The sequence below is a fragment of the Piliocolobus tephrosceles genome, chromosome 10 (genome assembly GCF_002776525.5).
Source record: "Piliocolobus tephrosceles isolate RC106 chromosome 10, ASM277652v3, whole genome shotgun sequence".
NCBI classification, from domain to species: Eukaryota; Metazoa; Chordata; class Mammalia; order Primates; family Cercopithecidae; genus Piliocolobus; species Piliocolobus tephrosceles.
Window position 1 is genome coordinate 120,569,232 of NC_045443.1, and position 13,461 is coordinate 120,582,692.

The 13,461-nt window shown below is 46.0% G+C and overlaps 1 protein-coding gene across 1 annotated transcript in view; it reads left to right on the forward strand.

Annotated features, from left to right (window-relative positions):
* Positions 1–13,461, forward strand: part of CCDC62 (coiled-coil domain containing 62) — a 52,970-nt gene that overhangs the window by 12,055 nt on the left and 27,454 nt on the right. Inside the window, exons 5-8 of the mRNA XM_031936389.1 lie at positions 1,751–1,852; positions 7,656–7,744; positions 8,430–8,545; positions 11,779–12,504. Of these exons, the coding sequence (XP_031792249.1) occupies positions 1,751–1,852; positions 7,656–7,744; positions 8,430–8,545; positions 11,779–12,504 (1,033 nt within the window). The remainder of the gene's footprint in view (positions 1–1,750; positions 1,853–7,655; positions 7,745–8,429; positions 8,546–11,778; positions 12,505–13,461) is intronic.

The window sequence follows — 13,461 nt, forward strand, 5'->3', positions numbered from 1 at the left end:
GGTCTCAAACTCCTGACCTCATGATCCACCCACCTTGGCCTCCCAAAGTGCTGGGATTATAGGCATGAGCCACTGCATCCAGCTTAAAACTTTTTTATTTAAGAAAAGAAAAATAATGGCTGGGCATGATGGCTCACATGTAATCCTAGCACTTTGGGAGGGCAAAGCAGGCAGATCACCCGAGGCCAGGAGTTCAAGACCAGCCTGGATAACATGGCAGAGCCCTGTCTCTACAAAAAATTAGCCAGGCATGGTGGTGTGATCCTGTAGTCCCAGCTGCCTGGGAGGCAAAGTGGAAGGATTTCTTGAGCCCAGGAGGTGGAGGTTGCAGTGAGCCAAGATTGTGCCACTGCACTTCAGTCTGGGCAACAGAGCAAGATCCTGTCTCAAAAAAAAAAAAAGAAGAAGAATTTTTATAGAGCTCAGTCTCCAGCCCTCCCTCCCCTTCCTGGAGGTCCACAAGTGGGACTGCAGGTTCCAGCCCTCTCCTCACTAGGTGTTTCTGGTGACTGGCTGCATCCTGAGGCCACGTAGGGGCTCCACCCTGAGTCATCTCGTTAGCATGTGCTCTGGTGTAATCAACTGGGGCTCTTCATGAATGACAAAAGATGCTTCTGTCACTTAGGAAATTAGGTTTTAGGAGCCCTGTTCCAGGAACAGAGGACAAAAACCAAATCTGTTTCTTCTCATACCACAGACATATTCAAGGAACAGAAGGAAAGGAGGAAAGGACAGTGGGGACATGGGCGGGTCAGGTCACACTGGGCTCTGCAGTTTGCGGAAATGAATTTGGATTTCATCCTCAGTGCAGTAGCAAGGCTTTTCACTGAGAAATGATACAAGCAGATTTTTATTTATTTATTTTTTATGTATTCATTTTTGAGATGGAATTTCACTCTTGTTGCCCAGGCTGGAGTACAGTGACGTGATCTCGGCTCACTGCAACCTCCACCTTTCTCTCAAGCTATTCTCCTGCTTCAGCCTCCTGAGTAGCTGGGATTACGGGCACCTGCCACCATGCCCAACTAATTTTTGTATTTTTAGTAGAGATGGGGTTTTACCAGGTTGGCCAGGCTGGTCTTGAACTCCTGACCTCAGGTGATCCACTCGCCTCAGCCTCCCAAAGTGTTGGGATTACAGGCGTCAGCCACCACACTTGGCCTTTATTTTTATTTTACTTTACTTTTTTTTGTGTGTGTGTGATGGAATCTCACTCTGTTGTCCAGGTTGAGTGCAGTGGCATGATCTTAGCTCACTGCAACCTCCACCACCTGGATTCAAGTAATTTTCCTGCCTCAGGCTCCCGAGTAGCTAGGATTGCAGGTGTACACCACCACACCCAGATGATTTTTGTATTTTTAGTAGAGACGGGGTTTCACCATGTTGGCCAGGCTGGTCTGGAACTCCTGGCCTCAAGTGGTTTGTCTGCCTCAGCCTCCCAAAGTGCTGGGATTATAGGCATGAGCCACTGTGCCGGGCAGATTTTGATTTTTAAAAGATTGCTCTGTGTACACTGGGCTGTCACAGGAGAGGCAAGGCTGGCACAGGGAGGTCAGTCAGATGAGAGCAAGTGAAGCCTCCAATCAGGGTCCTTGCCAGGGGTGGAGATGTTGGCTGTGAAACAGATTTTGTCTATAGATCCAACAGGACTGGAAGGGGCCGCTGAGGACATGAGTGTTAGACATAGTGTGTCTTTGAGGACTGGAAACTAGTATTTATTTGAGGACTTTCTTTTTCTTCTGTTGTGAAGAGGACCTCAACGAAAAGACGACAGAAAATAATGAGCAACGAGAAGAGATCATTCGCCTCAAACAAGAGAAAAGTTGCCTGCACGATGAATTGCTTTTTACTGGTAAAACAGATGATTGAATGTATTTGTAACCTAGACTTGCTATGATAACAGGCTAAAGGAATTATACCTCGCCCAATTTTTTTTTTTTGAGACAGGGTCTTGCTCTGTCACCCAGGCTGGAGTGCAGTGATCTTGACTGACTGCAGCTTCTGCCTTCCAGGCCCAAGCGATTCTCCTGCCTCAGCTTCCTTAATAGCTGGGATTACCAGTGTGAGCCACCACGCCTGGCTAAATTTTGTATTTTTAGTAGAGACAGGGATTTGCCACATTGGTCAGGCTGGTCTTGAACTCCTGGCCTCAGGTGATCCACCAGCCTTGGCCTCCCAAAGTGCTGAGATTGCAGGCGTGAGCCTGGCTTTTTTTTTTTTTTTTTTTTTCCTGACACAGAGTCTCACTCTGTCGCCCAGGCTGGAATACAGTGGCACAATCTCGGCTCACTGCAACCTCCACATCCCAGGTTCAAGCAATTCTCCTGCCTCAGCCTCCCGAGTAGCTGGAATTATAGGCGTGCATCACCATGCCCGGCTAATTTTTATGTTTTTAGTAGGGACAGGGTTTCACCATGTTGGGCAGGCTGGTCTCGAACTCTGGCCTCAGGTAATCCGCCCACCTCGGCCTCCCAAAGTGCTGGGATTACAGGCGGGAGCCATCGAGCCCGGCCTTTTTGTTTGTGTTTAACACCCTTTGCAGGATCAATGAGGATCAAGCAGTGAATGTTAATGCTGCCATCCTGTTCCCAGTCACTATTTCCTCTTCTGCAAAATGAGCTACTCTCCCTTCCAGCTTGAGTGTGTGACTCTGCTTCTCACTAAAAACATAACATAGATGCTCCTTGACTTACAGGGTTACATTCTGATAAACCCCTCGCAAGTCAAAAATGCATTTAATGAAGCCAACCTACCCACCAGCATAGCTCAGCCTAGCCTGCCGTAAACATGCACAGAACACTCGCATTAGCCTGCGGTTGGACAAAATCATCTCACACAAAACCATCTCACTGTTTTATAATAAAGTATTGAATATATCATGTAATTTACTGAACGTGAAAAACAGAATGGTTGTATGGGTGCTCAAAGTAGGGGTTTTTTATGAATGTGTACCCCTAGAAAAAGGGGGACTGAGGGTAGGTATCAGTAGACCAGAAAGTATTCATGTGATTTTCTCTTTGAAACTTTACCTCTAAATCAATGACTTTCCTAACACAAACCACTGAAAAGAAAGCCCAAAAGATTCATCTTGGCTGGTAGGGATGTAAACAAGCTCTCTATGTCAGTCATTCTCAGTTGGGAGTGGCGAAGGAGGTCTTCACCGGTGGAAACTCTGAGATACTGGGAGTAGGTAAGGAATATGGCAGGGAATGGAATGCAGTTTGTCTATAAATTAATGGGAAAAAAATGAAAGACAAGGTCTCACTCTGTCCCCTGGGTTGGAGTGCAGTGATGTAATCACAGCTCACTGCAGCCTCCAACTCCTGTATTCAAGGAATCCTTCCGCCTTGGCCTTCCAAGTAGTCTGGCTGAATTTTTAATTATTTATTTATTTATTTATTTTATTTTATTTTATTTTTTGAGACGGAGTCTCGCTCTGTCGCCCAGGCTGGAGTGCAGTGGCCGGATCTCAGCTCACTGCAAGCTCCGCCTCCCGGGTTCACGCCATTGTCCTGCCTCAGCCTCCCCAGTAGCTGGGACTACAGGCACCCACCACCTCGCCCGGTTAGTTTTTTGTGTTTCTTTAGTAGAGACGGGGTTTCACCGCGTTAGTCAGGATGGTCTCGATCTCCTGACCTCATGATCCGCCCGTCTCGGCCTCCCAAAGTGCTGGAATTACAGGCATGAGCCACCGCGCCCGGCTGAATTTTTAATTTTTTTGTAGAGAAGGGTGTCACTATGTTGCCCAGGCTGGCCTCTAGCTCCTGGGATCAAGTGATCCTCTTGCCTCGGCCTCCCAAAGTGCTGGGATTACAGGTGTGAGCCACCATGCCTGGCCTAAGGAGTTTTAAGTAAAATGGAATTCTTAATATTAATCTCTTGTGATTAAAGATGGGGGGGAAGTGTGGTATTCTGCCACTAGAGGTCACTATTTTCACCATTTGTAGGATTGCTGCATCTACAAGTAATGATAACCCGTTGTGCTACTAAAGATATCACATATTTGTAGCTTTACAGTTGCATTCAAACAGTCCTTGGACCACCATTTGTATGCCAGGTGCCCTGCAGTATGCTCAGATGCTCACAGGCCCACAGAATTTAGTACTATACAAATGCTGTGCATAAAATGCTATGGGAGGTCAAAGGAAGGAACAAAGCTTAAAGGATACGTTAGTCTCTTTTCTTTTTGGTTAATCATTTTTTACCCATGCACTCTACTATGTACTACTAAATAAAATACATGGAATTTGTTAGCTAATATTATAATAACTTGATTTTGTGAAATATTTTTATCATATCCCAAGCAGATTTCTTTACCCAGGCTGGAGTGCAGTGGTACAATCACGGCTCACTGCAACCTCAAACTCTGAGGCTCAAGTGATCCTCCCACCTCAGCCTCCCAAGTAAGCAGGACCACAGGCACATGCCATCACACATGCCTAATTTTTAAATTTTTTGTACGGATGAGGTTCCACTAAGTTGCCCAGTCTGGTCTGGAACTGCTGGGCTCAAGCGATCCTCCTACCTCTGCTTCCCAAAGTGTTGGGATTACAGGCATGAGCCACCATGCCTGGCATCCTAAATTGATTCTTTAAACATCTTCTCAACTAAAGACAATCTCACACCATTGTCTGAAAACAATTTTTGTATATTTTGTTCTTTTTCAAAATATAGACAATTGGTGGATTTGTGTGTTTTAATTATAAAAGTGAACAAAGCCTACAAAAGAACTTATTTATTTATCTTGTAGACACAGGGTCTTGCTCTGTTGCCCAGGCTGGAGTGCAGTGGTGCAGTCATAGCTCACTGCAGCCTCGACTGTCTGGATTCAAGTGATCCTGCCACCTCAGCCTCCTGAGTAGCTGGGACTACAGGCATGTGTTATCACACCTAGCTTATTTTATTTTATTTTATTTTATTTTTTTATTTTTAGTAGAGGCAGGGTCTCGCTATGTTGCCCAGGCTGCTTGAACTCCTAGCCTCAGATAATCCTCCTGCCTTGGCCTCCCAAAGTACTAAGATTATAGGCATGAGCCATCTTGCTTGTCCTAAGCCCAAAAAAGAATTTTTGAAGGTATAACATGATAATATACTGTCAAGTGCTATGGCTAAATGTTACCATGTTTTTTTGTTTTCGTTTTTGTTTTTTTGGAGATGGAGTCTTGCTCTGTCACCTAGGCTGGAGTGTAGTGGCACAATCTTGTCTTACTTCAACTTCCGCCTCCTGGGTTCAAACAATTCTTATGCCTCAGCCTCCAGAGTAGCTGGGACTGTAGGCACACGCCACCACACCTGGCTAACTTTTTGTACTTTAGTAGAGACGCAGTTTAATTGTGTTGCCCAGTCTGGTCTCGAACTCCTGAGCTCAGACGATCCACCCACCTCGGCCTCTCAGAGGGTTAGGATTACAGGTGTGAACTACCGCACCCACTCAGATGTTACCACGTTTTATTTGAAGTTGGAATATATCTTAAAGTTTTACTTTTAAGCTTAAAACTTTTTTTTCTCTTGCTGACAATGCAGTTTGTTTATTTGTTTGTTTGTTTTGAGACGGAGTCTAGCTCTCTATCGCCCAGGCTGGAGTGCAGTGGCGCGTTCTCGGCTCACTGCAAGCTCAGCCTCCTGGGTTCACGCCATTCTCCTGCCTCAGCTTCCCGAGTAGCTGGGACTACAGGCACCCGCCACCATGCCCAGCTAATTTTTTGTATTTTTTAATAGAGACAGGGTTTCACTGTGTTAGCCAGGATGGTCTCGATCTCCTGACCTCGTGATCTGCCCGCCTTGGCCTCCCAAAGTGCTGGAATTGCAGGCGTGTTCTTTACATAGGCTGAGAGAACAAAACATGTCTTGTTTCTACATAACTAGGAGTAAGGAGTTTGCAAAGGGAACAATGATACTAGTTTACATTTCTGTGGGTCCTGACAGTCCTGTAGGTGAGCTCTTGTAGACTGAGTGTCTGCCTCAGGTCTTCCAGGCAGTAAAACGCAGAGTCTTGATCAGAATTCAGCAGGTTCCAGGCATCTAAGGCCCTTCCCATTGTTGTTGTTTTTTTTTTTTTAGACGGAGTCTCGCTCTGTGGCAAGGCTGGAGTGCAGTGGCGTGATCTCCAGTCACTGCAAGCTCCGCCTCCCGGGTTCACGCCATTCTCCTGCCTCAGCCTCCCATGTAGCTGGGACTACAGGCACCGCCACCTCGCCCGTCAAATTTTTATATTTTTAGTAGAGACAGGGTTTCACCGTGTTACCCAAGGTGGTCTCGATCTCCTGACCTCGTGATCCGCCCGTCTCAGCCTCCCAAAGTGCTGGGATTACAGGCGTGGGTCCCGTTGTTTTATCTTAGGCTGCTTGTTCAGGCAGATAGCAGCAGAGAGTTCCTTACCTCTTTGTTTTCTGTGGCCAACTTGTGAAAATAGACCCAATCCACTTTGATCTCTCAGCTAAACCCAGCAGTGGAGAAAACTATCTGAACTAGGGAAACATTTATATTTACAGTGGCATTGCCTCTTATGCAAAAGTAGATTATTCTAAAATCAGAGATTAAGGCAACATTCAAATATATATATATATTTTTTTCTTTGACCGCCTGCCCTCCCCCACCACCCCCCAACAACCCCACCAGCCAACATTCAGATATATTTAAAATTACTCTGAGGGCCAGATAAAGTAGTTGGCTTTTGTTTAGGGACCATGCTGTATCCAAAACAAGTATCTTTTTTTTTTTAAGAGACAGTGTCTTGCTGTGTTGGCTCAGGCTAGTCTTAAACTCCTGGGCTCAAGCAGTCTTCCCACCTCAGCCTCCGAAGTAGCTGCGATTATAACAAAACAGGTTTATTTAAACATTAGGAGTACACCCTGCTTGGATGCTGTTAACACGAGAGGCGTGTGGAATTGAGACCCGCTGAGTCAGATGTACTATGGATATCCCTTCCACTGTTAAAATGTCTTGGTTTCAGCCAGGCACAGTGGCTCCCAGCATTTTGGGAGGCCGAGGTGGGCAGATCACATGAGGCCAGGAGTTGGAGACCAACCTGGCTAACATGGTGAAACCCAGGAGTTCAAGACCAGCCTGGGCAACATAGCGAGACCCCATCTCTGTTTTTAAAAATATTTTATCTTTTAAAATTTAAAAATAATTAAAGTAATATGTATTAAATATAGAGATCTGGAAATCACCCTCATTCTATCACCCACGAAAGGAAAGATAAATAATCCCTGAATCTACAAATCACTTCTTTTTTTTTTTTTTTTTTTTTGAGACAAAGTGCTCACTCCATCATCCAGGCTGGAGTGCAGTGGCGCAGTCTCTGCTCATTGCAACCTCCACCTCCCAGGTTCAAATGATTTTCCTGCCTCAGCCTCCCAAGTGACCGGGACCACAGGCATGCACCACCACACCTGGCTGAATTTGTATTTTTAGTAGAGATGGGGTTTTGCCATGTTGGCCAGGCTAGTCTCGAACTCCTGACCTCAAGTGATCCACCCACCTCGGCCTCCCAAAGTGCTGCAGTTACAGGTGCGAGCTACTGCGTTCAGCCCATTCTACTAAGTTCAGGAACAACAACAAAAATGTTAGCTGAGCATTGAATTGTTGGAAATGGAGAGGTTTGTGTTGATACAGCTGATGAAAAATATTTAACAATACTTGTTCTTAAATAGTAGAGAGAGAAAAGAGGAAAGATGAATTGCTTAATATTGCGAAGTCAAAGCAAGAACGCACAAATTCAGAACTGCACAATCTGAGACAGGTATGTCCCCAATCATCCTTCTCTATCACATAAGAAATGTTTGCAAACAAATAGCAAATTAGAAAAAAGTATGCCTGTCGATTTTGTTTAATTGGTGGTTTGGAACCCTAACTACATTAGTTGTATATCATGTTTATTTTTATTTTATTTTTTTTTTTGAGACGGAGTCTCACACTGTCGCCTGGGCTGGGGTGCAATGGCCTGATCTTGGCTCACTGCAGCCTCCACCCCCCAGGTACAAGTGATCCTCATGCCTCAGCCTCCCAAGTAGCTGGGATTACATGTGCCCACCACCATGCCCAGCTAATTTTTTGTATTTTTAGTAGAGACAAGGTTTTACTATATTGACCAGGCTGGTCTTGAACTCCTGACCTCATGATCCACCCACCTCAGCCTCCCAAAGTGCTGGGATTACAGGTGTGAGCCACTGAGCCCAGCCTGTATATCATGTTTAGTACAGCAGATAGGGTCTTGCTTGTGGTGATCAAAGGCAGGGAGCCCAGTTATCCTAGCAAATCTTAGTGCTAACAAAGGAAAATTAAAAGCAGACATATTTAGCATATTTCCCTAGTAACTATCTGATCTGTTTTAGGGTTTGTGAACTATTTCAGGGAAAGTGCCAAATTGTTGGTTCAGTTTAGTTTTGTTATTACATTTCATATTGATTTGTCAATATCCATGACAGATTTATGTAAAACAACAGAGTGATCTGCAGTTTCTTAATTTCAATGTGGAAAATTCTCAAGAATTAATACAGATGTATGACTCAAAGATGGAGGACTCAAAGGCCCTGGACTCCAGGTAATCTCAGCAAGATGCAATTAATATGATCTTGTATTATATTCCATCAGTCAGTATTGACTGTGCACTTACTCTTGGCCAGTACTGACTACTATTCCCCGTATGGTAGGAAATAAATGTGGCCGGGTGTGGTGCCTCACACCTGTAATCCCAGCACTTTGGGAGGCCAAGGCAGGTGGGTCACCTGAGGTCAGGAGTTTGAGACCAGCCTGGCCAACATGGTGAAATCCCATCTCTACTAAAAATACGAACATTAGCCAGGCATAGTGGCTTATGCCTGTAGTCCCAGTTACTCGGGAGGCTGAGGCATGAGAATCGCTTGAACCTGGGAGGTGGAGGTTGTAATGAGCCGAGATCATGCCACTGCACTCCAGCCTGGTGACAGAGCGAGACTCCATTTCTTTTTTTTTTTTTGAGGCGGAGTCTCGCTCTGTCGCCCGGACTGGAGTGCAGTGGCCGGATCTCAGCTCACTGCAAGCTCCGCCTCCCGGGTTTACGCCATTCTCCTGCCTCAGCCTCCCGAGTAGCTGGGACTACAGGCGCCCACCACCTCGCCCAGCTAGTTTTTGTATTTTTAGTAGAGACAGGGTTTCACCGTGTTAGCCAGGATGGTCTCCATCTCCTGACCTCGTGATCCGCCCATCTCGGCCTCCCAAAGTGCTGGGATTACAGGCTTGAGCCACCGCGCCCGGCCGCAAGACTCCATTTCTAAATAAATAAATAAAAATATAAAAATTAGTTGGGCGTGGTTGCGGGCACGTGTAATCCCAGCTACTTGGGAGGCTGAGGCAGGAGAATCACTTGAACCCCAGAGGTGGAGGTTGCAGTGAGCCGAGATCGCGCCATCGTACTCCAGCCTAGGTGACAAGAGCCAAACTCCGTCTCAAAAAATAAATAAATAGGCCTGGTGCGGTGGCTCATGCCTGTAATCCCAGCACTTTGGGAGGCGGAGGTGGGTGGATCACGAGGTCGGGAGATCAAGACCATCTTGGCTAACACGGTGAAACCCCGTCTGTACTAAAAATACAAAAAAATTAGCCGGGCGTGGTGGTGGGCACCTGTAGTCCCAGCTACTCGGCAGGCTGAGGCAGGAGAATTGCTGGAACCTGGGAGGCGGAGGTTGCAGCGAGCTGAGATCATGCCACTGCACTCCAGCCCGGGAGACAGAGTGAGACTCTGTCTGAAAATTAAATAAATAAATAAATAAAATAAAATAAAATAAATGTGTGTGAGCTAATAATGACTGTCATAATCCTCAGTTGTAGGAAGACCTGATCTAAGAATTTTAGGCAAGATCCTGATTTAGCAACCGGATAGAAGTAAATATGTTTAACCTGATTTGCCCTTCTGTTGTGCAGAAGGCTTTGAGCTAGAGTAGACACTACAGAGATGAATCATTCGTTCATCCAGCCAGCCAGCCAGCCAGCCAGCATTCAGTGTTTAGACACTAGGCTAGGACTTGGGCACATGTAGGTATATAGGACATGGCACTCGCCCAAAAGAAGTAATGCCAAGGACTGCATTGATTGCTGAGTAAGAGCCCCACTCCACCGAGGGTGATCTGTGCCCTTAACTGGATTTTCCTGCTTGCGTCATTAATAGGAATCATCTTCCCTTCCCTACAACAAGCAGTGTGGGAATTAAATTGGTTTCTGTAAAATTAAAATATAAACATATAAAGTGTGGTTTAATTTAACAGGCATATAGTTATATAATTATATAGACCACAGCTCAACGTAGTCTACTTTTCTAAGCCGAAATGTTACAAGGAGTCTTTGAAAGGGAGAGGGATTAAGGAAGCTCCCCATGACTGTTTGGAACCATGGAGGCTGGACTGGGTTGCAGCAGCCACTTTCCCTGGGAGAATGGAGTTGAGAGCAGCAGGGCTTAGTAGTTGCAGCAATGCCGCGATCGCCCTAGGCGTGTGGCGTGTGCCGTGTGCCGTGTGGCTGGGGCCGCCCTGCTTTCCGCTATTCTTGCTGCACTTTCCTTTGGGGCTCTCTGCGGGGGGTTGTGGCTTGTGGCTCTGAGTCCTAGCTGCTGCCACTGCCACCAGACTAACTCAGAGTTCTCTTGCAGGCAGAAGCCTCTAACATACTGGCTCTTTCTCCTTTTTCCTTTTTTTGAGATGGGGTCTTGCTCCGTTGCCCAGGCTGGCATGCAGTGGTGCAACCTTAGCTCACTGCAACTTCCACCTCCTGGGTTCAAGCGATCCTCTCACCACAGCCTTCCAAGTGAGTAGCTGGGCCCACAGGGGTGCGCCACCATGCCCGGCTACTTTTTTTTTTTTTCGTATTTTTTGTAGATATGGGGTTTCGTTGTGTTGCCAAGGCTGTCTTTCTCCTTTTTGACCTTCATTGCCTCTGGGAGGTACTAGATGAGTTGAGGTTATTCCTTAAAAGCTTAAAATGGGCTGGGCGCCATGGCTCACACCTATAATCGCAGTGCCTTCGGAAGCTAAGGCAGAAGGATTGCTTGAGGCCAGGAGTTTAAGAGCAGCCTAGGCAACATAGCAAGACCCTATCTCTACCAAAAAAAAAATTTTTTTTTTTTTTTGAGATGGAGTTTCGCTCTTGTCACCCAGCCTGGAGTGCAATAGCACTATCTTGGTTCACCACAACCTCCGCCTCCCAGGTTCAAGCAATTCTCTTGCCTCAGCCTCCCAAGTAGCTGGGAATACAGGCATGTTCCACCACGCCCGGCTAATTTTTGTATATTTAGTAGAGACAGGGTTTCTCCATGTGGGTCAGGCTGGTCTTGAACTCCTGACCTCAGGTGATCCACCCACGTCAACTTCCCAAAGTGCTGGGATTACAGGCATGAGCCACTACGCCCAGCCTCAAAAAAAAAATTTTTTTAAGCATAAAATAGTTTATGGCATTATGGAAAGAGAGAGTTGCATTTCCTAGGTATCAGAATGATACAGATTAGAATACCTGAATACAAGTGACATGAAAAATTTTAAAGGAAGATTTATTAAAAGGTTTTGTCACATTTCTGTAGGATTCTTTTTGCTCATGTAGACAGCGCAATAAGAGGTGAGGATGGAAAAGGGAATGTGAGCTTGGTGGTCAGAAAGGCTTCCTGGAGAAGGTTGGGCTAGAATTGGGCTCTGAGGTTCAGACAAATGAGTCTCATTGGGACTTAGCTCTGCTGAGTTTTGGGTGAAATGTTTAGAATGATAGTATCAAGTATATCTTATAACCTCCATTTTTCTTATAATGCCACCATAGCAGAGACATGTGTTTATCAGACCTTGAAAATAACCACCCAAAAGTCGATATTAAGAAGGAAAAAAATCAGAAGTCACTGTTTAAGGACCAGAAATTTGAAGCCATGTTGGTTCAGCAAAATAGGTCAGACAAGAGCTCTTGTGATGAATGCAAAGAGAAGAAACGACCGATCAATACTGCATTTGGGGAGAAAAGTGTAATTACGCTGTCATCCATATTTACCAAAGACTTAGTAGAGAAACACAAGTCTTGGTCTCTGGGAGGAAAAACCCAGATTGAACCTGAAAACAAAATTACATTGTGCAAGATCCATGCAAAATCACTAAAATGTCATGGCACTGGGGTTCAGAACGAAGAAAAACAACCCTCAGAAATGCCCACTTTATCTGATGAGAAGCAGTGGCACGATGTCAGTGTTTACCTGGGCCTGACCAACTGCCCAAGTTCAAAACAGCCAGAAAAGCTGGATGTAGAGTGTCAAGATCAGATGGAAAGGTCCGAAATCTCATGCTGCCAGAAAAATGAAGCCTGTCTGGGCGAAAGTGGCATGTGTGACTCCAAGTGCTGCCACCCGAGTAACTTCATAATTGAAGCCCCAGGCCACATGTCTGATGTGGAGTGGATGAGTATTTTCAAGCCATCCAAAATGCAGAGAATTGTCCGCCTCAAATCTGGGTGCACGTGTTCAGAAAGCTTCCGTGGGACACAACGTGACTTCCCGGCAAGGTGAGTAACATTCACGTCCGTAAACATCTGTGGAGCACATGTGCCAATATTTAGAAATACAACGGGTGACAGAAGCCACACCATACCTACTGTTAATCCAGAAGCCGTGTTTGCTAACAGAGATCTTCCTTAGGACCAATGGTTCCCTCTTTTCGTCACAGCATGGACTGTTGAGAATATAGATTCCAGGGACGCGTTTATACCGAGGACGGCTTCTGAGGCAAAGGTTTTATTTAAAAACAAAAGCAGTTGTTATGACTTGGGCAAGTATGTTTTATTACAAGGCAAATGGGTGGATCGCGGCAGAGTGGAATTCTGCCCTAGAGCATTCCTCACCCCAGAAGCCGTTCTGGATTGACACGCTGACCATTTCTGGTCCAGATGGCATTACCTAGACACCATATACAAATTTCTCTTGATGCATTGTGGTGGCTCATGCCTGTAATTCTAGCACGTTGGGAGGCCAAGGCAGGAGGGTCACATGAAGCCAGGTGTTTGAGACCAGCGTGGGCAATATAGCGAGACCCTATCTCTACCCTTTTTTTTTGGAGATGGAGTCTAGCTTTGTCGCCCAGGCTGGAGTGCAGTGGCGTAATCTTGGCTCACTGAGACCTCTGCCTCCTGGGTTCAAGCCATTCTCCTGCCCCAGCCTCCTAGGTAGCTGGGATTAAAGGCACACACCACCATGCCCAGCTAATTTTTGTATTTTTAGTAAAGATGGGGGGTCTCACCATATTGGCCAGGCTGGTCTCGAACTCCTGACCTCAAGTGATCCACCCACCTTGGCCTCCCAAAGTGCTGTAATTACAGGCATGAGCCACCACACTTGGCCTCTACACATTTTTTAAGACTTGTTTTTTGGCCGGGCACGGTGGCTCAAGCCTGTAATCCCAGCACTCTGGGAGGCCGAGACGGGTGGATCACGAGGTCAGGAGATCGAGACCATCCTGGCTAACA